The following is a 25,815-nucleotide window of genomic DNA, read 5'->3' on the forward strand; positions in this document are numbered from 1 at the left end:
CCACTCACAATATTTTATTGTTCTTTTTTCTCTGTGTAATAAGGGTTTGGGGACAAAATGAACTTAAAGGCCACCTCAGATGCTTTCAGGAATTGTTTTTAGTGTCAATTGGATGAGTGAATTGTAAGGAGTTCATCAGGTCAAAGAAAGGGCATTCTAGTAAGGTAACAGTGGAATATATGACACCTGCTGAACACTTACAAAGTGCCAAGTGCTGGTCTAAAGCCCTACTGTCCAGTATGGCAGCCATTAGCCCCTTTGGCGAGTAACTAGCTACAGGTGGCTTTTAGCCTAAAACGTCCTAAAAAACTCAGGAACTTGAAATAATGTTATTAGTGTACTTCACATTATATGGCATTTATGTTTAAGCTACCATAGGCAGGTTAAGCTATAATTGTATTAAAATTTTAACAAAATAGACAACAGTATTAAAATGTAATTTTTAATTGTTTTTACTTTTCAGTAAAATTAATACTTGTGACAATTTTCCTGCAATTATGAATTAACTGTTCAGAGTTAACAAGAAATGGATTCTTCTATTGAATTTATAAAATAATTTGTAAGAAACATTATCTTTTTCATTATTATTACATAGCATTCAAGGATAATAAAGCTGTCTTGAGATTTCAAAACTGAGAAACCTATGCAAGTTTTAAAAGGTGCATCAGGTACAGTTTAAATATTAATATACACATATTCCATGCCCCAATTCCATTTAATACTAAGATTAATCTTTAATTCCCGTTTCCCCTGTTCCTCCCAATATGCCATGACTTTGGAGAACAGTGGCTCTCAAGGGAGCACCTTTGCCCTCCCACACATTTGGCATCTGTAGTCACTGTGATTGTGATGGGGGGATGGGTATCAATGGTATTCAGTGGGTAGAACCCAGGGATGCTGCTAAATGTCTTTTAATGCATAGGATGAACCCCACAACAAAGAATCGTCCAGCCCAAATGTCAAAAGAGCCAGTGATAAGAACCCCTGTGGTAGAGTATGACCCAATTTCCATTTTACAAATAGCCTATCTGTCCCCTGTAATTCTGAGAACACAGACTTTGATAGAAATCAGGACACACACCACTTAATTACCTTGGACCTACTCCCCCTAATTTAATATCCTAATATGGAAAGTTAATTTGGGCTGTTCTGAAGTAGCTAAGCAAACAGTTTCTGTTGCACATTTTTCTGGACTATGATAAAAATTTAATGATATGTAAAGCACCTGGCAAATAAAATGCTCTACCAGTGTTCTGAAAATGTTTACCTCGGAACATCGAAAATGAAGAGCTTCACTTATTTGTTCAAATTTGTCAGGACTGTGTGTTTAGACAGGTTTAGTTTATTTGCTCTTTAAAAAAATCTCTCATACATGTCTTTTATAAATAGCAGGGCATATACGTGGGGTGGGTGATACAAATAAGAAAAAAAAATCTTTTTAAGTTTACTAAGCAGAGAAATTTTTTAGTATTTTACTAATCATCTCCACATTCACATTCTGTGTATTTTCTCATGGTCAACAAACTGATTCAAATTATTTAAGTTATCCCACCATTTAAAGAGAAAAGCCTCTGCAATACTTTGAAACCATGGAGTTAGCTTAATTTCACCACTGGCTGCCTTTTTCAGCATTTCTTCCACCTCTTCCTTTGACACATAGTAATAGCTTTTAATCTCATTGGGGTCAGGATTCAAAGTTACGTTCTTTCTCACAAACAAAATGTAATCAATTTCATGTTCTCCCCAGATACTATCAGACTGAGCCTTGTAGTGAATTCGGGTCAGATAATTAATTTCTTCTGGAGGAACCTAGGATGAAAATGAAGCAGAACAAAAACATCAACAACAAAACAAGTAACCACATTTCAGCACTATCCTGAACAGAAGTAGAGTTTTACTTAGGACTTTTAACATCACAATTTCCTATGGATGATATATGGAAATATTACTACATAGTTTCAGGTATCTAAATTATTTCCATAGCCCGGCCGGGCGTGGCTGAGCGGTTGAGCGTCGACCTAGGATCGGCGATGGGGGTTCGATTCCCGGTCAGGGCACATGCCTGGGTTGCGGGCTCGATCAATGACTCTCTCATCATTGATGTTTCGATCTCTCTCTCTCCCTCTCCTTTCCTCTCTCTGAAATCAATAAAGATATATTTAAAAAAATAAAAAAATTATTTCCATAGGACCAAAAATATAAGTTGACTTACTGAAATAATTGTATTTTTTTAAAAAGCAGTCTATCAAACTGGAATTGTGACCTTCTCCTTCACATCTTAGTATTACTTTTGGGAGGAAAAAAAGTATCATTTAACTTGATGAGAGATACTTTGTTTATTCAGGTCTTATTTAAAGAGGTCAAATCCAGGGTGGGGGTGATTTCATTCACCCAGAGTTGTGGTTCATAGTCCTAAGAATTTCCACAAGAAAATATTCATCTTCAACATGGTCAATTATAAAAATAGTCAACTTTACATACTGGTTAAGAGATCAATCTGTTTCGATACTGAGGTAAATTCTGACAAGTAATATTAAGAAATCAAAATTTAAATATTCTTTATTCAAGATGGTTTTTTGGGGGGGGAGCAAAAACTCAAGAGGTTACAAAGCAGAAATGTACACTTGAGTTTAAAATTTTAATAAAAAATGTTTTAATGTATGTTTAGATTTCACCTTGTATGGGTTCGTTATGCAATCAACCTGGTTACCTGTTCCATGGGAATTCCCAATTCAGCCTTTAAACGCCTTTGTGCTGCTCGCCTTACTCCAATTGCATCATTTTCTTCAATCTCTCCTGGGTTACTTAAGGGATGACTACAACAAGTATTGGTAAAACAACCTGGAACACGTGAATATAGATGCAGATGAACTTTTGTTCAAAATAGGTCTAAAAAGATCAAGAGAACCTAAAGGTTTAAGAGTAACAAAAAAATTAGATTCCACTCCTAGGAATGTATCCTAAGAATCCTGAAACATTAATCAGAAAGAATATATGCACCCCTATTTTCATAGCAGCACAGTTTACAATAGCCAAGATCTGGAAACAGCCCAAGTGCCCATTAGTAGATGAGTGGATAAAAAAGCTGTGGGACATTTACACCATGGAATACTACGCAGCTGTAAAGAAGAATAATCTCGTACCCTTTGGGACACTATGGATGGACCTGGAGAGTATTATGCTAAGTGAAATAAGCCAGGCAGCTAAAGACAAACATCACATGATCTCACTTATACGTGGAATCTAAAGAACTTAATAAACTGATGAACAGAATACATTCAATGACATGGAAGCATGGATCAGACTGACAAATGTCAGAGGGATGGAGGAGGGTGGGTGGGTGGAGGGGGAGAGAGTAACCAAAGCATTTATATGCATATATGCACAACCCAAGGACACGGACAATGGGGGGGAGAGAGAGGGGGAAGGAACAGCGGGGAATGGGTCATGGGGGAGAGAAAGGGACATCTGTAATATTTTAAACAAAAATAAAATTAAGAAAATAAACCACTTAACCATACTGTAAAAAAAAAAAAGTAACAAAAAAATTAATCAAGCGATTCTTGAGGATTGATTTCTAAATCAGTTACAATGGACTGTCATCATTTTGTGAAATAGTGATGTGTAGATAAGTTCTTTATTAATGCCTTCTTAATCCAAAAGATCAAAATGTGTGTAAGATACAGATTTTAAAAAAACATATAAATATATATAGGCATATACACACACTTAGCAGTTTTTATCCTTTATTGTTATTTTATTAGGTTGCACTTATTGTATAAGCTTCTTTTATGTAGAATATGAAATTATGTCATTCACAGGATTTCCCTTTTTGACAATGGCTAACCAGAAAGTTCCAAGTGACAAAGTCAAATTAAATATAGTTCCCAACAAAATACTATACATCAGGCACACTAACCTGGAAAGGTAATTTTGGCATCTGATCTCTGCTGTAGCAGGAGCTTATTTTCGGTGTTGAATAAGAAGACACTAAAAGCTCGATGCAATAATCCTGAAAGCAAAAGCAACACTATTAATACGGTTTTAAACTACCAGTTACATGCCTGATTCTCTACTTGGGATTCAGGGTATTAGTAACTCCGCTGGCATTTCTGCTTTTTCCCACTGTCTTGTATTTAGTGAGTCTCCCCATGGCTACAATGGAGAAGAGCTCTGGCATAATCAGCAAGGAAGTCAGCCACCAAGTAAAAGAAATGGTGATCTGTCAGCCAGTCTGCTAGGGGCCTATCTCCTCTCCAGGGTTATCAGGCTTAGAGAGCCACCTCCTGAGAAAGCTGGGAAGGCATGTGCTTCCTTTTATGATACTTGTGTCTTTCTCCATTCACTAGAAAGGAAGCATTATAGGCTTGACAAGTGCTATTCTGCTAGGATTAGTCTATTCCCTCTTTTGTACAAACCAAAATAATCTGGAAGAAAGTGAGTAAAAGACATGAAGTGGAAATAGCTGTTAAGCAGGAAAAGTAGCAAGACAGGTTTTGCCATTACACCACTCACCTGATTGGAACCAGAGATAAAATACGATATGATTCAAGATCACATCTTTACCAACATACTTTTCTTAGCTACCCTGAAATGCCTAGGCATGTCACTTTCTCACAGAGTATTTTAAAACAGTACCTTTCTCAATGTTTTCATTCAGGTGACAATTCTTTTTGGTCTCAGCCCCAATTTTATTGTCATTTTCATCAATAAGAATACACATCTCTGCCAGGAGTTGAACCTGCTGTTTATCGAGGTTGTCAGTGTTGATTTCAGGCATCGTTACTAAATGTCTGCTCTGTCCTGAAAGAGAAAGGCCATTACATCACATTTCTCTAATCGTCACATAAACACAGTGACAAGTCATTTCTGAATCCACGACCCCAGTAAGCAAGCAAGGCATTTCAGAGGGTGAGACCTGCGTTTGCTGCTATTGGTGTTCCCACTGCTCTCATTCCCGTCATCCTGCCCCATCTTGGACATCATTTCTCCTATAAGCCACCAGCTGGCCTTCTACCATAGCCATTCTCTTAACTGCCAGACTCCATGTCCTGTGAGACTCTGCAGCACTTGAGAGTCCATCCTGTTTCTCTGCACACTTTTTTTCCTTAGGAGTCTGTCCAGCTATGATCCAGCCCCAACCTTACTGTTCATGTTACTTTTCAATGTTTCTGTATTGTCCATAATAACCCATATTATATATTACATATATAAACGTGGCTTACATGGTAACCATTATTACCCCACATATGTTGCCTTTCCCTCCTTTGCCACATAGCAATCTCTGTTAGAATCCATTTTCCAAGGTCCGATCTATGTGCCCAACACTCACGAGCCTTTTAACCAATATCCCAGTAAGATTTAACCAGTTTTTCTCAACCGGGGCTCCCGATAAGAGTGTGACTGCCGCGTGCATTCCCCAGGCAGCGCAGTAACTAACACCCCTGCGATGGAGACAGTCACCGTCGGCCGTGCGCGTCACCCCGCCTGGCAGCGCACATGCAGCTGCGGGCCGCGCGGCGCTGTTGCAAGGAAACTTCACTGACAGGCAGTGGGGCTGGAATTTTCACTCCGTGTTCACGAATACCAAACACCTCCAGTCCTCTGCCCCCCGCAAACATCTCAAACTGGAAGACCATTCTTAGCTCACAGGACCCAACAGGCAGCGGGGCTGGACTTGGTCCGCAGGCTGAAGTTGGCAGCAAGCTACCAAAGCTTCCTGCGCCCCGCGCTGAGCTTCCGAGACTCTGGGGGTCCAGCCCCCCGTGTCCCCCTCGAGGACTACCCACCGTCTCTCCCCTCGGGAAGACCCACGCCCTGTCCCTCTCCCTCGGGACCACCGAAAGCCCTGTGTCTCCCCCTGGGAACGTCCCATCTCTCCCCTAGGGGACCCTAAGAAACCCCACATCTCCCTTCGGGGACCCGTCCCCCTTCTCTCCCCTCGGGACACCCGGGAGGCCCTGGTCACTAGCCCTCCGGGACCCCCCCCATATCTGCCCCTGGGGACCCCTTTTCTCACCCCGGGGACGCGCTGAACCGAGGGCGCGGACAGTCCTTGAGCTACCGCGCGCCGGCACCCGCCTCGCCCCGGCTCAGCCCCGTAGGCTCCGGACGCCCCGCGTCCAATCGCCGGCGCCCGCGCCCGCCCCCTCGGCAGAGCGCCCCACATGTCTGCAGGCCAATCGCGCGCCACCAAAACCTGACGTCATGGTCACGCGATGGCGCCACACCCGGCCCGCGTAGGGTCTCTAGCAGGACCGAGGGTCACAGTTTCGCTTCTACGCCACGGCGCGTGTGTCTGTCGCGTCCCCCGACCGAGGAGTCAGCTGACCGGGGGGCGCTTTAAAGGCCGGCGGCGGGCAGGCGCGCGGGGGGGCCCGGGGAGGACGTCGCGGGGGCTGCGGCCGGGCGTGGGGACGCGCCTGCGCACTGGGGCCTGCGCTCAACGGGCGAGGTGCGGCGCCGCCGGCTGCCCCGCCCCAGCCCGCGGCGCGCAGATGAAGGTGGAAGTCAGGGTGATGCGCCAGCGTGGGGGCCACGCACACCCACTTACAGGGTGTGCGATCGTTGAAGAATTTATCTCCAATGGGAAATTTCCGCAGGTTCTGAAGCGGTTACGTTTCCAGGGACAGTTGCTGAACGAGGTGGAAGCAGTTTAAGGAGCCTCATGCGCTTAGATGGGCTGAGCAGCTGGCAGTCTTTTACTTATTTATATATCCATTGAAGGTTGTATGTTAGTAATGAAGGCTACATGTGGAATTATCTTTCTATGTTGAAATATAAAGTATATGTAGTTGAAATGAAGTTTAGCCTGATAATGGAGAAAGCAAAATGGAGTAAGCCTTGCTAAGAGAGTCACTTAAAATAGGGCTGGAGGCTGTTAGGGAAGTGGGGCCCATGCAGATCTTGTGGCTCAGCTCCCACAGCTGCTGTTAAGCTGCTAAACTCAGCTCAAGGATGAGCCATAAACATAACATCCTGGAACAACCATTGTTTGGACACATGAATTTGTTAAAAAACAAAATTGAAGTAATTTGTTAAAAAACAAAATTTGAAGATCTGATACTGTTGTAATTAACCTAGTTATTAAGATTAGGAAAGGAACAAAGGGAAGATAGAGCATGCCCAGTAAAGATGGGGTGATGTTGGAAAGGTACTTGCATGTCGGTCACATCTGGGAACAGGTCATTGGCCAGGATAGGTGTGGCCACTGCAAGGGTGTGAAATTTAGAATAGTTAATCCCCCAAACAAAGAAGTTCACTCTCTTGGCTCTCTTGGGACTCTTGTTCAAGGGGGTGCACCCTCTTGGCTCCGCCCCCCCCAATGGACTAATGGACTGCAACTGGCCTGATGCTGAACTGGTCCTGGCTGCAATGTGGACTGTAAACTCTGGACACTGGCTTTTCTTCTAGCTTTACTGGAACCCCAGCTACACTTCTATAATTGGACTAATGGACATGGGACTTTGGAAACCCAGGCATGTAATTCCATGCAAATAAAAATCCCTCATCCTCCTGTGCAAGTATCAGAAAATTTTTTTTCTGGAGATATTGTAAGGCCTCCACCCCCACTCAGTAGGGAAAAGCATACCCCAATCTCCCTGATAACAGATCTACTTGGCTTTATTAAACAATTCATGAGTATAGCAGCATCCCATCTAGCAACTAGAAGGGAGGTCCCAGGAGTTGTACAAAATGAAAGGATTTTATAGGGCAAGGGAGCTTTTAGGGAAAGAAAAGAAAGGATTGTTGGGGGAGGGGGCATCTTTACTTTGGGGGAAGAGAAGGGGAAGGGTTTTTGTTATGTGGATTACCTTTTCTTTTAATGGGGTAAGGAGAGGGTCCATGTGATAGATTACCTTACTGGTGCTGGACCAAGAAATTCCATACTGATCAAGATTATGTTTCTGGGACAAATTGCAATTGCAATTAAATCAGGTATTAAATATAGGCTTGTTTCTCATGGGATTTTACACGAGTGCTGCCATTTTGGATCTGTGATGTTTTTGCTTTTTAAAAATTTTTTTATTGAATTTATTGGGGTGACATTAGTTAATGAAATTATATAGGTTTCAAATGTACAATTCTATATATATCATCTGTATATTAGTTATGTGTTTACCACCCAAAGTCAAATATTATGTTACCATATGTCTGACCCACTTTATTATTTATTTTTACTTTAAAAATTTTTTTTAAATTGATTTTAGGGGGAGAGAGAGAAAGAAACATTGATTTGTTTTTCCACTTATTTAAGTATTTATTAGTTGCTTCTTGTATGTACCCTGACCAGAGACCCAACTTGCAACTTTGGCATATTGGAACAATGCTGATGCTCTAACCAACTGAACTATCCTGCCAGGGCTATCTGACCTACTTTACTACTTCCCCAGCTAGCTAGTCATTTATCTCATGTTTATATATAAGTTCCCCTGTTCATGATCTGCTTTATTTCTCCTGTATTGCTTCCTTTGTTCATAATTGTTCTTGTTAATCTTGATGTTTATTTTTTCTAAATGAACTTTAGGATTGGCTTGTGGAGTCTTGGCTAACTTTCCCAAACTGGCCCTACACCCTCCCCTCTCCCCCTCAATCATCTGTTGGTTTTTAATTGGCCTGGGTGTGGTTTTATATATATTCTGCAGGTGGAGAATTTACTCTTAGTTTTTCATTTCTGTGTTTCTTTCCCATTCAATAAGGCGTCCTACATAAACATTTCCCATAATATCTTCTCAGGAAAGGCCCCCTTTCATCCCAGAAGGAGTGGTGGCATGCAGAAAGAGAATGGAGATTAGGGAGCCTCAGAGGAAGAGGGTAGGTCACTGTCAGCCTCACTGGGTTTACCTGTGAAGATGGGTAGAAAGGCTTTACAGTGAGGGGTGGGGACTTGGAGCATGAATACGGAATACGCTGACAACATCAGTGTCCACACTTGATGCTGTATGAGAACACAGCTGTGAAATCCAACACAGGTTCCACCCTTATGTATGTGTCCCTCCAGATGGTCACAACAGCCCTCCTACTGGAAATAGGAGCTGAGTGCCAGGGGTGGAAAGGATTCTTCTTTAGGTTGGAGAGGAGGTTATTTCACAGGAACGAGGGGCTCAGCATTTCTGGACCTGAAGGGTCAAGTAGAGCTGATCATAACCCTGTTGTGTGTTTTTTTTTTTAAATTGCAGGAACGAGATATTGAACTGGAACTGGGAGATGATTATATTTTGGATCTTCAAAGTAGGGCCTGCACTAGTTGTTTTATTTTTATTTTTATTTATGCATTTACTTTTATTCCAAATATTACAGATGTCCATTTTTCTCTCCATTGACCCCTTTCACCCTGCCCAATCCCCCTCCTCAGTCCCTCTCCACACCATCGTCTGTGTCCATGGGTTATGCATACATGCATATAAATTCTTAGGTAAATTTCTCCTCCTACCCCCTCCTTCCCTCCGAGATTTGTCAGTCTGATTCATGCCTCCATGTCACTGAATCTATTTTGTTCATCAGTTTATTAAGTTCTTTAGATTCCACATATAAGTGAGATCATGTGATATTTGTCTTTCTTTGCCTGGCTTATTTTACTTAGCATAATATTCTCCAGGTCCATCCATACTGTCCCAAATGGTACGAGATCCTTCTTCTTTACAGCTGCATCGTATTCCATGGTATAAACGTCCCACAGCTTTTTTATCCACTCATCTACTGATGGGCACTTGGGCTGTTTCCAGGTCTTGGCTATTGTAAATAATGCTGCTATGAACATAGGGGTGCATATATTCTTTCTGATGAATGTTTCAGGATTCTTAGAATATATTCCTAGAAGTGGTATCACTGGGTCAAAAGGCAGCTCCATTTTTAATTTTTTGAGGGAACTCCATACTGTTTTCCATAGTGGCTGCACCAGTCTGCATTAACAGCAGCAGTGTATCAGGGTTCCCTTTTCTCTACATCCTTGCCAGCACATGTTCATTTGTTGATTTGTTGATGGCAGCCATTCTGACAAGTGATACCTCATTGTGGTTTTCATTTGCATCTCTCTGATGATTAGCAACATTGAGCATTTTCTCATATGTCTCATGGCTATCCATATGTCCTCTTTGGAGAAGTGTCTATTCAGGTCCTTTGCCCTTTTTTTAATTGGATTGTTTGTCTTCCTCTGGCTGAGTAGTATGAGTTCTTTTTACACTTTGGAAATTAGCCCCTTATCACATACATCCTTGGCAAATATATTTTCCCAGACCATGGGGCTCCTTTGTATTTTGAGGCTGTTTTCTTTTGCTGTGCAGAAGCTTTTCAGTTTAATGTAGTCCCATATGTTTATTTTTTCTTTTGTTTCTCTTGCCCTAGGAGATGTATCAGTGAAAATTCCACTATGTGAGATGTCTGTGACTTTACTGCCTGTTTTCTTCCAGGATTTTTATGGTTTTTTGACTTACATTTAAGTCTTTTATCCATCTTGAGTTCATTTTTGTGTATGGTGTAAGTCGGTGGTCTAGTTTCATTTTTTTTATGTAGCTAATTTTCCCAGCACCATTTATTGAAGAGACTGTCTTTACCCCATTGTATGCTTTTGCCCCCTTGGTCAAATATTGACTGACCATAATTGCGTGGGTCTATTTCCAGGGTCTCTTCTGTTCTATTGATCTGTATGTCTGTTGTTGTACCAGTACCAGGCTGTTTTGATTACAGTGGCTTAGTAGTACAGTTTGATATCCAGTAAAGTAATCCCTCCCCCTCTGTTCTTCTTTCTCAAGAAGGCTGCAGCTATTCGGGGTCTTTTTCAGTTCCATATAAATTTTTGGAATATTTGTTCTAGCTCTGTGAAATATGGTGTTGGTATTTTAATGAGAATTGCACTGAATCTATAGATTGCTTTGGGTAGTATGGACATTTTAATATTAATTCTTCCAATCCATGAACATGGTATATTCTTCCACTTGTTTATATCTTCCTCTATTTTCTCAGTGTCCTGTAGTTTTCTGAGTACAGGTCTTTTACATCCTTGGTTAAGTTTATTCCTAGGTATCTTATTTTTTTAGTTGCAATGGTAAATGGTATTGTTTTTTTAGTTTCTCTTTCTGAGAGTTCATTGTTGGTCTATAAAAATGCTTTCGATTTCTGGATGTTAATTTTGTATCCAGCAACCTTGCCAAATTAATTTATCAAATCTAGTAGTACTTTGATGGAGTCTTTAGGGCTTTTTATGTACAGTATCGTGTCATCTGCAAATAATGACAGTTTTACTTCCTCCTTTCCAATTTGGATACCATTTATGTTTTCTTCCTGTCTGATGGCTGTGGTAAGGACTTCCAATACTATGTTGAATAATAGTAGTGAAAGTGGACATCCCTGTCTTGTTCCTATTTTTAAGGGAAATGGTTTTAGTTTTTGCCCATTGAGTATGATGTTGGCTGTAGGTTTGTCATATATGGCCTTTATTATGTTGAGGTATGTTCCCTCTATTCCCACTTTGCTTAGAATTTTTATCAGAAATGTGTGCTAGATTTTGCTTTTTCTGCTGCTACTGATATGATCATATGATCTTTGTCCTTCATTTTGTTTATGTGATGTATAACATTTATTGATTTGCAGATATTATACCAGCCTTGCATCTCCGGTATAAATCCCACTTGGTTGTGGTGTCTGATCTTTTTAATGTATTGCTGGATCTGGTTTGCTAGTATTTTGTTGAGGATGTTAGCATCTATGTTCATCAAGGATATTGGCCTGTAATTTTCTTTCTTTGTAGTGTTTTTATCTGGTTTTGGGATTAGGATGATGCTGGCCTCATAAAAAGAGTTTGGGAGTTTTGCCTCCTTTTGAATTTTCTGGAATAGTTTGAGGAGAATAGGTGTGAATTCTTCTTTGAATGTTTGGTAAAACTCACCTGCAAATCCATCTGGTCCAGGATTTCTCTTTGCTGGGAGTTTTTTGATTTGCTTCAATTTCATTAGTTTTTATTGGCTTATTCAGGTGTTCTGCCTCTTCCTGATTCAGCCTTGGAAGACTGTATGCTTCTAGGAATATATCCATTTCACCCATGTTGTCCAGTTTGTTGGCATATAGTTGCTCATAGTATTTTCTTATCATCCTTTGTATTTCTGTTGGGTCAGTTGTTATATCACCTGTTTCATTTCTGCTTTTATTTATTTGGGCCCTCTCTCTTTGTTCCTTGGTGAGTCTGGTTAAAAGTACATCAATCTTATTTATCTTTTCAAAGAACCAGCTCTTGGTTTCATTGATTGTTTTGTATTGTTTTTCAGTCTCTATGTCATTAATTTCTGCTCTCTTTATCATTTCCTTCCTTCTACTTATTCAGGGCTTTTCTTGCTGTTCTCATTCTAGTTTTTTTAGTTGTTATGTTGGATGGTTCATTGGAGCTTTTTCTTGTTTTTTGAGGTAGGCCTGTACTACTGTGAACTTTCCTCTCAGGACAGCTTTCACTGTGTCCCATAGATTTTGGGTTGTTGTCCATTTTCATTTTTTCCCCCAGGAAGTGTTTGATTTCTTCCTTGATCTCATTGATAACCCATTCATTGTTTAATAACATGCTATTTAGCCTCCATGTGTTTGAATATTTTTGAGTTTTTTTATAGTGGTTGATTTCTAGTTTCATGGCACTGTGATCCCAGAAGATGCTTGATATGATTTCAGTCTTCTTGAATTTGTAGAGACTTTCCTTGTGCCCTAACATGTGGTCTATTTTTCAGAATGTTCCATGTGCACTTGAGAAGAAAGTGTATGCTGCTGCTTTGTGATGAAATGTTCTATAAATGTCAATTAAATCCATTAAATCTAGTGAGTCGTTTAAGGTCTGTATTCTCTGTTGATTTTTTTGTCTTGATGATCTATCCAATGATGACAGTGTGGTGTTAAAGTCCTCCACTATGATTGTGTTGCTGTTGATCTCCCCCTTAAAGTCCACCAAGAAATTTTTTATATATTTAGGTGTTCCTATATTGGGTGCATATATATTTACAAGGGTCATTTCCTCCTGTTTGATTGAACCCTTTAGTATTATGTAGTGACCTCTTTGTCTCGTTATGGTCTTTATTTTGAAGTGTGTTTTGTCAGAAATAAGTATTGCTACTACAGTTTTTTTTTTTGTTTTGTTTCCATTTGCATGGAATATTTTTCTCCACCCCTTCACTTTTAGCCTATGTGAATCTTTTGCCCTCAGGTGGTCTCTTGTAGACAGCATATATTTGGGTCCTGTTTTCTTATCCATTCAGCTACTCTGTGTTTTTTGATTGGACCATTTGATCTGTTTACATTTAAGGTTACTATTGAGATATACTTATTTAATGCCATTTTTCCCTTTTATGCTGATGTACCTTTTTTCAATATTTCTTCTTTTTCTTACAGCAGTCCTTTTAGCATTTCTTGCTGTGCTGGTTTGGTGGTACTAAACTCCTTTAGCCTTCTTTTGTCTGGGAAGCTCTTTGTTTCACCTTCAATTTTAAATGATAGCCTTGCTGGATAAAGCAGTCTTAGTTGCATGTTCTTGCTTTTCATTACTTTGAGAACATCATGTTACTCCCTTCTGGCCTGACGAGTTTCTTTTGAGAGATCTGCTGTCAGCCTTATTGGGGTTCCCTTGTAGGTCATTGCTTGTCTCTCTCTTGTAGCCCTTAATATTCTCTCTTTGTCCTTGACATTTGCTGTTTTAATTAGGATGTGTCTTGGAGTGGGTCTCTTTGCGTCCCTTTTGTTTGGAACCCTCTGTGCTTCCTGAAGTTGTGTGGCTTTCTCCCTTGCCAGCATAGGGAAGTTTTCTGTCATTATTTCCTCCACCAAGTTCTCTATCCCTTGCTCTCTTTCCTTCCCCTCTGCGACCCCTATGATGTGAATGTTGTTTTGCTTCATGATGTCCCAAGGCTTCCTTAGACCGTCCTCATATTTTTTAAGTGTTTTTTCTTTTTGCTGCTCTGGTTGTTTCTTTCTACCTTATCTTCTAAGTCACTTATTCTGTCCTCTGCTTCATTGAGCCTGCTTTTAATACCTTCTAGGGTATTCTTGATATCAGATACAGTATTCTTCATTTCTGCCTGATTCTTATTTATATTTAGCTCTTTTTTCATGTTTTCACTAAGTTCTTCGACCTTTCCATTAAGTGTCTTGTTGTTCTCATTAATTTCCTTGAGTACCTTTATAACCATTACTCTGAATTCCATTTCTGATAACTTGCTTAACTCCATCTCATCAAAGTCTTTTTCTGGCAATTTTCCTTTTCTTTAGTTTGGGGGTTGTTTCTTTGTCTTTCTATTTTGATGGCTCTTAGTGTTTGTATCTATATATTACATATATTTGCTGTCGCCCTGTTTTGTGCGGTGGGATTTTGTATTGTGAGTCCAGTGGAGCCCAGAGGTGTGTTTTCCTTATACTTCTGAGCTATTTGCTCTAGGAGTGTCTTTTTTGTGGGTGTCCCTTTTGTGAGTTTGTTGGGCTCTCCTGTTGTGTTTGGGTCTAGATTGTTGTTGACCAGTTCTTGGAAGGACTCTCCTCGCAGGTTGGCTAACTGTATGTCTCAGCCCCAACCATGTTGTGTGAGCTGTTGTACAGCTGCTGGCAAGGTAAGACAATATACAACCAAACTGCCAGGTAATAAGCAGTATCTTACAAAATATCCTGACAATCACAGTGAAAACATCCCAAGTGAAAGTATAATTGGGAGAGTGAAGTAAGAACACAAATGCTAAAGCAAAAAAAAGAGGAGAGAGAAAAAAGGGAAAAAAAAATAGAGAAAAGGGTATTATTGCTAATAGTAACAAAAAATAAAAAGTAATAATAATAAACTTAAGTAAAAAAGTAAAAAATAGACAAGCTACTGGGAGATAAAAGGGGCAGAGAAAAGATTCTGAAAGAAGGGTGAGCAAAAAATTAAGGGTAAAGCATAAGAATACGAAAATAGTTGAAAGTGAAAAAATAAAAATACAATAAAGAGAGAAACAAACAAACAAACAGGAAGACAGAAGGGAGAAAAAGAAAAGACAGGAAAAAAAAGTTATGCCAATGGAATGAGAAAAGAGAGATAAAGCAAGGGCAGGGAGGGAGTTCAATAAGAGATATGGGGGAAATAATAGAGAAAAGCAGTAAACTTAATGGTTATAATGATAATGTCCTAGCAATTAAGGAGAGACTATCAAGAAAATCTTTATAATAGAACAAAAGACAAAACAAAGCCAAAAAACCCCCAAAACAACAAAAACAAAGAAACAAGCAAAGCAAAACAAATTTAAAAAAATTTTAAAAATTAAAAAATTTAAAAAGTTTTTTTCTTTTCTCTCCTTTTCCTAAGAGGAAAAAAAAAAAGTCAATCAGGTGAGTTTCTTCTGGGCAGCTTATGTTGTCTGAGGCTCACTGTGTTGTGTGCTGATTTCAGTTCTCCTGGGAGGTACTTGTGTATCAGCCAGTGTCAGGAGCTGTCTAGGTTTGGCTCTGGTTGCTGACCTGAGGATCTTTGTGGACCAGAACCACTTGTCAGCTATTTTGTCTCCCCCTTGTGGTTGACGGGTCTTACTCCAGAGTCTTCTGAAGGGTCTTTAGGGTGCAGGCTGGCTAGTGTAGCTTGGGATATTGCTCCCTTTACTTAGAGGTTTTGCTCTCAGGCACTCACTGTGGGGAAGTTAGTCTCTGCTCCACAGCCAGCTCCTCAGTCCCTATCCTGTCCTCCGATTCCAGTTCCCCATTCAACGGCCTGCTACAGTTTCAGACTGACTTGTCTGTGGCATTTTCTGTATGGGCCGTTTCAGCAGCCTGGGCTCAGTGGGGTCAATTAAAAAAGATTCCGGTGAGCACGTTGCCTGCCCAGGCCCCAGCAGGGGTTTTAAGCTTTTCCTCCAGTTCCCAAACAACAGTCCCTGAGAGTCTTATTCCTGTTAGCTGTTCTACCTTCCCCCTCAGGACTGTGCCCAGCAGGGGATATCTGGGGCTTCAGTGAGCTGAACCAGCCCCTTTCCTGTTTGGGGTGGTGCTTTTAGTGTGTAAGAGAGGTAGTCATGCTCCTTTCCCAGATTTGGTTGGATGATGCACGGGTTCCGTATTTCAAATTCTCCACAATGCAGACATAAGTCCCAGCTTTCGCTGGTCTGTCTCCCTAGTGCAAGCCAGGAATATGGACATCTGTTCAGCGATCAAAAACTCAAAAACGCACAAAGCAACACACAATACAGAATCTGCCCTGTAAGGTCTTGCTGCTCCCTTGCCTAGGCACCAAGCGGAGGGGTCTTAAATTCAGCCCCACGCAGCTCTCCTGCACAGCTGATGTCAGTATGGCTGGGGCAGCTCCTTGTGCTCTATTCTAGCACCCCTTAGGGCATGTCAAAAATCCCAGATTTGCCTCTCCAGGAGCTCAGGTGGCTGGAGAACTGATCTGCCCCGCAGGCAGCCCCAGTCTGTCTCTTATGGAGGGAGTCCTCTCTTCCTGTTCCCCACGCCACACAGATAAATGCTTTCTGGGGTTCTACCCAATGCCTTACAGGAAGGCAGAGGGTCCCTGTGTGTGGCTGTTCAGTGCAGCCCTCTGGCCCCTTTCTATTCGAGAGCCACATACTGTGGGACTGCCTTTCCTATGGTCAGCACCCAGTGTAAAAGATGCCTCTCGTGACTGCCATTAGAAGCTTTGTTTCACTAAGAAGGCGCAGTCCCCTCCTCAAAGGCACACTCTTCCCCTGGGTCCCTCTGTCCTCTGCATGGGGCTCTCCTTACCTTCTCCTCTGCTGGGGGTTTGAGATCCCAGCTTTTGGATGCCAGTCCACACTCCCAAGGGGTGGGAGCTCTTCAGCCCCTAGCCCTAGGGCCTTGGAGCCCAGCACAGGCTTCAGGGGGGACTCCCCCTTCCTATGCCCCACTCCCCTTACCAGACTCTCTGATGTTTCTTCAGTGCTCCCTACTTGAAATATATCCACTCAGGTATATTTCTCTGGTTTTGCCAAGTTGGCTATGCAGTATTTTAGCAGTAAATCAAGCCTGTGGCTGGGAGCAAGGGCGCTCTGCTTCTTGTCACAGTGCTGCCATCTTCCGTCCTCTGCACTATTTATTTTAAAATGCCAGTTACGTGTAAAGTGTTTCAGAAAAGTGTGAAAGGGCTTTAATGAGCACCGGTCCTCCTGAGCTTTGTTAATTTCTTAACTAGAGAGGTTGCAGGCTGGCAGGGCTCTGAGATTTCTTCCTTTTTGGTAGTTTTCTGTCATTTCAGGATGAGAGATTATTTTTGTACCTTTCATAGCAGGTGAATGTGGAGCCAGATTGATACTGTCAGTAATCTGTTATTCATGCCTTTTTCCTTTGGATATATCTCACTTGTTTTCTTTTTGTTTTCCTTCTGTGGTCACTTCATCCTGAGGTACTGATAGACGTTGGGAAATGTTTGGGGGTGAATCTTTCATAAGCAGGTGGCTTGCTTACATAGTGTCGAATACAAACGCTCTGTTGTCTTTACAGAGAGGCATGACTTGCATAACACATTTTGGGCACATGGTAGTTGAAGATATTAAAAACTGCTATAAATGTCTCTTTTTTCTTTTAACTTTAGAGTACTGGGACATAATGAATTCATCTGAAAAGTATGATAAGATACCTGAGATCTGGCAAGGCCACAATGTAGCTGATTACATTGATCCTGACATCATGCAGGTTTGTGTCACTTGTGAAATTACATGGTTTTTATTCCTTTTTAATACGACCACAAGGTACAAGCACAACTTTTAGCTGGTCTCATGGTGTCATGGCCAGTACTCTGTTCTGTGACTCAAGCACAGCTTTGGGCTCACCTGCACCTGTCGGTGTCGTTCCTTCTATACCCATGACCCTCCCCATCCCCAGTCACTGACAGCCTGCTCCTGCCAAGTGTCCTGGAGACCCCAACACTCTGCCCATTGGCAGTGCCATTCATCCTCTTTCCCCACAGGCCTTTTCCCTTCTCAGACTCCTTTTCTACTTCCCTCTTAACTAAAAAGATCAAAATGTGTGTAATATTCAGATTTTAAAAAAATAAATAAATATATGTATGCATATACACACACCTATCAGTTTTTATCCTTTATTGTTATTTTATTAGGTTGCACTTATTGTATAAGCTTCTTTTATGTAGAATATGAAATTATGTCATTCACAGGATTTCCCTTTTTGACAATGGCTAACCAGAAAGTTCCAAGTGACAAAGTCAAATTAAATATAGTTCCCAACAAAATACTATACATCAGGCACACTAACCTGGAAAGGTAATTTTGGCATCTGATCTCTGCTGTAGCAGGAGCTTATTTTCGGTGTTGAATAAGAAGACACTAAAAGCTCAATGCAATAATCCTGAAAGCAAAGCAACACTATTAATATGGTTTTAAACTACCAGTTACATGCCTGATTCTCTACTTGGGATTCAGGGTATTAGTAACTCCGCTGGCATTTCTGCTTTTTCCCACTGTCTTGTATTTAATGAGTCTCCCCATGGCTACAATAGAGAAGAGCTCTGGCATAATCAGCAAGGAAGTCAGCCACCAAGTAAAAGAAATGGTGATCTGTCAGCCAGTCTGCTAGGGGCCTATCTCCTCTCCAGGGTTATCAGGCTTAGAGAGCCCCCTCCTGAGAAAGCTGGGAAGGCATGTGCTTCCTTTTATGATACTTGTGTCTTTCTCCATTCATTAGAAAGGAAGCATTATAGGCTTGACAAGTGCTATTCTGCTAGGATTAGTCTATTCCCTCTTTTGTACAAACCAAAATAATCTGGAAGAAAGTGAGTAAAAGACATGAAATGGAAATAGCTGTTAAGCAGGAAAAGTAGCAAGACAGGTTTTGCCATTACACCACTCAACTGATTGGAACCAGAGATAAAATACGATATGATTCAAGATCACATCTCTACCAACATACTTTTCTTAGCTACCCTGAAATGCCTAGGCATGTCACTTTCTCACAGAGTATTTTAAAACAGTACCTTTCTCAATGTTTTCATTCAGGTGACAATTCTTTTTGGTCTCAGCCCCAATTTTATTGTCATTTTCATCAATAAGAATACACATCTCTGCCAGGAGTTGAACCTGCTGTTTATCGAGGTTGTCAGTGTTGATTTCAGGCATCATTACTAAATGTCTGCTCTGTCCTAGAATCCTAAGAGGAAAGAGAAAGGCCATTACATCACATTTCTCTAATCGTCACATAAACATAGTGACAAGTCATTTCTGAATCCATGACCCCAGTAAGCAAGCAAGGCATTTCAGAGGGTGAGACCTGCGTTTGCTGCTATTGGTGTTCCCACTGCTCTTATTCCCGTCATCCTGCCCCATCTTGGACACCATTTCTCCTATAAGCCACTAGCTGGCCTTCTACCATAGCCATTCTCTTAACTGCCAGACTCCATGTCCTGTGAGACTCTGCAGCACTTGAGAGTCCATCCTGTTTCTCTGCACACTTTTTTTCCTTAGGAGTCTGTCCAGCTATGATCCAGCCCAACTTTACTTTTCATGTTACTTTTCAATGTTTCTGTATTGTCCATAATAACCCATATTATATATTACATATGTAAACGTGGCTTATATGGTAACCATTATTACCCCACATATGTTGCCTTTCTCTCCTATGCCACATACCAATCTCTGTTAGAATTCATTTTTCAAGGTCCAATCTATGTGTCCATCACGCAACGAACCTTTTAACCAATATCCCAGTAAGATTTAACCAGTTTTTCTCAACCGGGGCTCCTAATAAGATTCTGACTGCTGCATGCATTCTCCAGGCAGCACAGTAACTAACACCACTGCTGATGGAGACAGTTCACTGTCTGCTGTGAGAGTCACTCTGCCTGGCAGCTCACATGCAGCTGTGGGCCGCATGGAACTTTTGCAAGGAAGCTTCACTGACAGGCAGTGGGGCTGGAATTTTCACTCCATGTTCACGAATACAAAATATCTCCAGTCTTCTCCCCCCCCCGCAAACATCTAAAACTGAAAAACCATTCTTAGCTCACAGGACCTAACAGGCAGTGGGCCTGGATGTGGTCCACAGGCCCAAATAAACATTTAAATATTTTTATAGTCTTAGACATTTATTGGTGGACAGTATTGTTATGAAATTAATTCTTACCTCATGGGGTACCTGTTAGAGTCTTCAAAATGCCAGGGGTCCCTCAATCACTCTTAAGAACTACTGATGTAGTTGGAAGCCCACTGAACTTAGAAGACCTTACTATTTTTATCAGGTCTTTGCTACTTATTGCAGAATAATTTTGTGCTAGAATTCCTCATTACCTTTTTCTATAATAGGAGAAAGCTTAGATGGTCTTTAAGTTCCCTTTTAGTTGAAATCTGCCTACATTATTTACTGTGCTAGGAGCTTTTTACGTACTTTTTCACTTTACGCTATGAAGAAACAAGTTCAGAGGTGACTTATGTTTCCCCTTTATAGCATAACTAGGCTTATGTGACCAAAGTTCTAGACTTAAGTAACATAGTACAGTATTTGTATTTCAACACTCTGAAGATTCCAAGTCATGCAAAATGTTGACATCAGATTGGGGAAAATGATATTCCTATCAGGAAATCTTTGTATATAATCTTGATACATGTGGAGAATCAGAATTCAGAATACCCAGCGATAGGAGTCCATTGTGTTTGCTTAGGTCTATTTACAAGATTCAGATTCACATAGTTGTTTGGTTTTAAGTTTCAAGTTCACTCCAGAGCAGTTTGAGTATTTGGTTTCCATATTGTTAATATTAACGAAAAGAGGAGATAGGAGTTAGTTCTAGCTCAGCCTCTTACACTGTGACCTTGAGCTAACATTACTACATATATTGGAGCACCTCTCCCCTAAAATATGTGTAAAATTAACTGGGCACTGTTATCGTTATGAATATAAATGATTGTTGGGTTATAAGTCATGTGGTATTGATAAAGAAATAAAAGGATATCAACTGTGTGGCTTAGAGACCAATGCAAACCTCCTTACTCTCCTTACAGTAATTTAGTTTTCATTGATAGGTACTTTTGATCAAGAGATAGTTTTCTAATGTCACCTGGTATGGTTTGCAGTATATGTTTAGTTGTTCTTTGTAAGTAGAGATCCCAACATTTTGGCCCCCAAATAATTACCTTATTTTGCAAGAATCTAGGTGTTATAATGAGAACAATGCAAATTTGTTTCTTTACTCAAAACCATCAAAACTCCTCTTCTGGAACTGAATCAAACATATTCCTAAAGACAGCTTGAAGACTAAACATACACCCACTGTGAGATTAGTTGTTCCTTTTTGTTTACCACGTGGATAGCACACAAGGTAACTAGTACGTACTGGGTGAAACCTAATACAGACTGTAATGTTTTTTGAGGCAAGAAAGTCAGTACCTATTCCAGTGTCATGGATGAGGCACAGGTGACATGGGTCAGCAAGTCAGTCCTGGTGAAGTTTCATTGTATGGACTGGACATTTTGTTCCAGAACACTATGGATTAACTTTCCTAGTGAGAGCAGTTTTGAGTAGGAAAGACCGAGCAGTTGTTTAAGTGATTGTATTCACATGCCAGCTGATTGTGTTTTTGTTAGTTCTCCCCTTGTATAGAGCTAGATAAATTTGGTGCATAAAAGGAACTGGAAAACTTGACCTATGCCATTCAGGAGTCTATATACTCATGAGGAGAAGTACAAATATTTGTTTACTCTTTAGCAAACATTTTTTGGCGCATACAGTGCCAGGCACTTTTCTAGGTCATGGGAATACAGCAGTGAGCAAAAGAGAAAAAGTTGTTTTTATAGAGTTTACTTGCGAGTGGGGGAAACCGTAACAAATACAGAAATAATTCCAAGAGGTTATAAGTACTATGAAGGAAAATACAGTTAAGGGATAGTGATGGACTATGCCATTTAAAAAGAAGTGATAAGGAGAACATTTCTGGGGTGGTGATATTTGAGCAGAGATCTAAATAAAGTGTTAAATATGGAGTTCTTCAAGAAAAAATGTTTATTTTATATATATAGCTCATATAATGCACATATATAAAATGACTTGAGAATGATCATGAAGCAATGTTATCAACCAGCCCAACCCTATAGTATACCCAGGTGTCTGAGGCACAGGTCAAACAATCAGCAATGAAGCACATGATTGAATACCCAGCAAACCTTATCTATCAACCATGCTCACGACTGAATCTCACTAAACTCAGCTTTGTTTCCCTCTTGGTGGGGATAAATCATATGCCTTTTGCATGGATGGGCACATGACAAAATAGGAACTTCTTTTATGCGAAGGGTATGCCCTAGCTTCTGCAAGAGTATGTAACTGGATACCAGGATGGCAATCACAACTTTTTACAATGGAGGCTAGCTTTTAAAAAAAAATATGCAGAAAGTTATTTCAGGATAGTGTTATGGGCTGAATTGTGTCCTACCCCCAGTTCATATGCTTAAATTCTAACCCCCAGAACCTCAGAATGTGACCTTATTTGGAAATAGCGTTATAGATGGAATTAGTTGGGATGAAGTCACAGGGGAGTAGGATGGGCTCCTAATCGAACAGGATCTTATAAAAATAAAAAGAATACCAGTGAAGGGACCTGCACACAGGGAGATGACAAGTGAAGACTGGAGTTATGGCTGCCACAAGCCAAATAATGCCAGGTAGCTAAGTAGCAGCTAAGAGAGGCATGGAACAGTTTTCCTCACAGCTCTCCGAAGGAACCAACTCTGCTGACACCTTGATCCTGGTTGTCTAACACATTTCTGTCCTTAAGCCACGTAGTTTGTGGTATTTTATTTCAGCAGCCCTGTCAAAGGAATACATGGTGGAAAGAACGTGGACTTTGACGTGGACCTGGATATTGTATAGTACCTTTTTGAATTTTGAAAAGTAATTTTAACACTCATGTTTAATTAAAATTCAATTTAGAATCATTTCTACTTTATATTTTTGAGGATTAAACAAGTTACCAAATACTGAGTGCCTGGCACACAGTAGGCCCTCAAAGTGATGATTCCTTTCCTTTCTTAGTTTTGTTACACATGCACTCATTTATTTACAGTGGCTTTTGTGGAATCCCAAATATATAAAAGAAAAATTACCTCAATTAACAATATCCTGTTTCATCCAAACTGTGGATGCTGTGTTGCAAAATACAACTATTAGCATGTGAGTTAGCTGAAGATACGGTGGTTCATAAAGCTTTCCATCAGCGACCATGCCCAGCAGAAGTCCTTGTGCACATTAGGTGACAAAACGATTACGGGAATGTTTCCTACAAACTCCAGAGTGTGAAGGCCTTGGTTCATCTTACATAACTGTTTCCAGCGATAAGCTTTTATTATACTTAATGCAGCCATCACTTAAGGTTTTATTCTACATAGTTTTTGGTTACTTGAATGGCCAAATACGTTAAATTTCTTTCTTGTCTAAAAACCGTATTAGTGCATCTTGAATTCCAATGCTGAGCTTTAGTTTTTAAAGGAAGGAGCAAGAAGGGTGACCCAGATACAAGAGAAATACTTTCAGGCTTTTGATTCACTGCGATGAGCTTTTCATGCCCAGTGGGAGCTGGACTCATCTGCTATGCAGATTTTCCAGCCTGGCTCAAAGCCGAGAAAACCTTCGCAGTGAGCAGCTGATTTCGTTTCTCTTGTGAGCCAATGGTGAACGGATACTTCAGAAAGGACGCTGGCTGAGTCACCTTCTGCAGATAAGCTGAAATATTAATAGTATCTCAGCCAGGCTCCGAGCAGCAACCAGCCTAGCTCACGTCCGCCCTGGGCCCGGCCGTGAGGGCGGCCCCGAATCCACGGGCCTGCGGGACGATGCACCGGAACGTGCGATGCCGGGGCGCCGAGGAACCCGGCCGCGGTGAGTATCTGCGGCCCCACACCACAGGGGCTCCCCAGACCAGCGTCGACGCGGGAGCGAGGGCCGGGTGGTGACTAGGGACAAGGAGCGCCATTGCGACTCCGCCCACGTCGCGAACGATCCCAGGACCCCTAGCGTCCGACCCCGAGGGCACCGGCGGTGGAGCGGGACTTCCGGTGCGGGCTCGAGGCCAAGATGGGAGTTCCGCTGAGGGGCGGAGCCAGAGCGGGACCTCCGGCGGTGCGAGCGCCGAGCCAGGCCGGGCACGACTTCCGGCGGCACGGACGAGGCCAGGTGGAACTTATGGGGGGGCTGGGCGGAGCTTCCTGCGGCCCGGAAGTGGGCGTGGTCTGCGGGATTTCCGGCGTCATGGGCTGGACTTCTGCGCGGGGCGAGGCCGGGACTTCCGACGGCGCCGGAAGTGCGGATAGTCAGGTTGCCGGGTCTTGGGGACGCATCAGGGCTGATTCCGCGTCCTGTATCTCCGCCTCGGTCCCTAGTGCCGAGTGGCTGGGAAGCGACGGTGGCAGCGCACGGCCCGGCAGGCACTGGGCGGTGGGCTTGGCGGCGGCGTGATTGGTGAGTGCCGGACCGCCATCTTCCTTCCGGGACGGGCTGCCCCTGTGAAGGAATCCGCGGCTTCGCCCTGGGGTGAGGGCATGGTTGTGGGGGCCCAGTCGCCCCGCGCCTTCCGGTGCCCTCTCCCGGACTTCATTGCCCCCATTCGTTTCCGCGCGACCCCCAGCTCCGTGCACTCTGACCCGCATCCCTAGCCCTGCCACTAGTGAGGGCCGGCGAGGGTGCATTGAGTCCCGCAGCGATGCCGGGTGTCCTGGCGCCGCGGGCGTCAGTTGCTTTTCCCGGGCAGACCGCGCCCCCACTGCACGCGTGGTGTGGGCAGGTGGCAAGAGGCCTGGGGAGTCGGCTCCCCCACAGCGCCCCTCGTCCTTACCCGGGGATGCTGCGCCAGAGTGGGAGAGCACTGCTGGTTTGGAAGTTTCCGTAATTGAGGTTTAAACGGGCTCCCGTTAAGTCCAGTGTGCTGGTCTACTCGTCTGACCATAGAGGTGCCCCCGGAATTACCTGCGAATAAACAAATTCTCCAGGTAGTCGCGTACCCCAGGTCTTTTCTCCGGTTGCTGGGCATCCTCTGCACGCTCCCTTCGCTGTCTGGAACGCCTCTGGGTCAAAGGCTGGTCAGCCAATCCCTTGTGAAGTGTGTGATGGAGGTGGGATAACGCAGTGACCGTTACCCCTCGTTTCTGTTAGTAATGCCCAAGGAGACAAGAGGCTAGTGGAACCTGACCGCATTCAATAATAGCAGTGCGACCTTAGGCAAGGAACTTCTCAGTCTTCATTGCTAGTCTCGTTTTGTTATTGAGAAGGTTATGTTATAACGTGACCCGCATTCTTGCAAAGACCTCACTCAATACAGGACATCTTTTTTTTTGTTTGTTTTTAATCCTCATTCGAGGATATTTTTCCCATCGATTTCGGAGAGAGCAGAAGGGGGGGAGAAAAACTTGGATGTGAGAGAGGTACATATATTGGTTTTCTCCACTGAGATCCAGCCTGCAATCGAGGCATGTGCCCTTGACTTTCTTAACCATTGAGCCAAACTGGCTAGGGCAGCACAGAACATCTTTGTTAAGCATGCTTCTTGCCTTGTTCAACCTCTCAGTACTTTCTTCCAGATAGCGTAAGTAGTCAGACTGTTCACTTACTTTGCACTTGCCTTGAGGTTACACCCTTACGCTTACCCCCCCAACCCCGGGTGATACTTAGAGCTGCTCTCTGAATATTCTGTCTTGGTTCTTCTAAGGACAAAATTTAACATTCATTAAATTTCATCCTAGGTTTTGAGCTCATTTTTTAAAATGTTTTTATTTTTTAAAAATACATTTTTATCGATTTCAGAGAAAGAGGGGGAGGGAGAGAAACATCAATGATGAGTCTTATTGATGTGCTGCCTCCTGCTTGCCCCCTGTGGGGGATCC

The 25,815-nt window shown here is 42.2% G+C and overlaps 2 protein-coding genes across 8 annotated transcripts in view; one reads left to right on the forward strand and one right to left on the reverse strand.

Moving 5' to 3' along the window:
• On the reverse strand, positions 1–23,942 carry IDI1 (isopentenyl-diphosphate delta isomerase 1). 4 transcript variants are annotated; one of them, XM_081128651.1, is made up of 7 exons: positions 23,047–23,942; positions 18,929–19,101; positions 18,211–18,303; positions 4,639–4,803; positions 3,920–4,012; positions 2,711–2,841; positions 7–1,809 (listed from the first exon to the last, which is right to left on the reverse strand). In XM_081128651.1, exons 4-7 carry the CDS (start codon positions 4,778–4,780, stop codon positions 1,492–1,494), a joined length of 684 nt encoding a protein of 227 aa, XP_080984777.1. In that variant the 5' UTR covers positions 4,781–4,803; positions 18,211–18,303; positions 18,929–19,101; positions 23,047–23,942; the 3' UTR covers positions 7–1,491. The 4 variants fall into 4 exon arrangements, with proteins under 4 accessions (XP_080984775.1, XP_080984777.1, XP_080984776.1 ...); XM_081128650.1 differs by lacking the exons at positions 18,211–18,303; positions 18,929–19,101; positions 23,047–23,942 and adding exons at positions 5,441–5,627; positions 6,020–6,115; XM_081128649.1 differs by lacking the exons at positions 18,211–18,303; positions 18,929–19,101; positions 23,047–23,942 and adding an exon at positions 6,020–6,431 and having other exon boundaries at positions 1–1,809.
• The window catches only part of WDR37 (WD repeat domain 37), a 69,745-nt gene continuing 67,370 nt past the window's right edge, over positions 23,441–25,815 (forward strand). The window contains exon 1 of one of the 4 annotated variants that reach the window (XM_081128602.1): positions 23,441–23,818. The gene's annotated coding sequence lies outside the window, so the exon portion shown is untranslated. Of the gene's footprint in view, positions 23,819–24,181; positions 24,398–25,815 lie in introns of those variants that run through there. The other 3 variants (XM_081128604.1, XM_081128601.1, XM_081128603.1) reach the window with 3 other exon arrangements.

The sequence above is a fragment of the Miniopterus schreibersii genome (assembly GCF_964146895.1).
Source record: "Miniopterus schreibersii genome assembly, chromosome: 1".
In the NCBI taxonomy this organism is placed as follows: Eukaryota; Metazoa; Chordata; class Mammalia; order Chiroptera; family Miniopteridae; genus Miniopterus; species Miniopterus schreibersii.

Coding starts and splice junctions, on each gene's coding strand:
- IDI1 (XM_081128649.1), bottom strand. CDS start 4,780: ATGCCTGAAATCAACACTGACAACCTCGATAAACAGCAGGTTCAACTC. Junction 4,013..4,638: donor GAATGAAAACATTGAGAAAG/GTACTGTTTTAA, acceptor TTTTGCTTTCAG/GATTATTGCATCGAGCTTTT. Junction 1,810..2,710: donor TGGGAATTCCCATGGAACAG/GTAACCAGGTTG, acceptor TTTTCATCCTAG/GTTCCTCCAGAAGAAATTAA.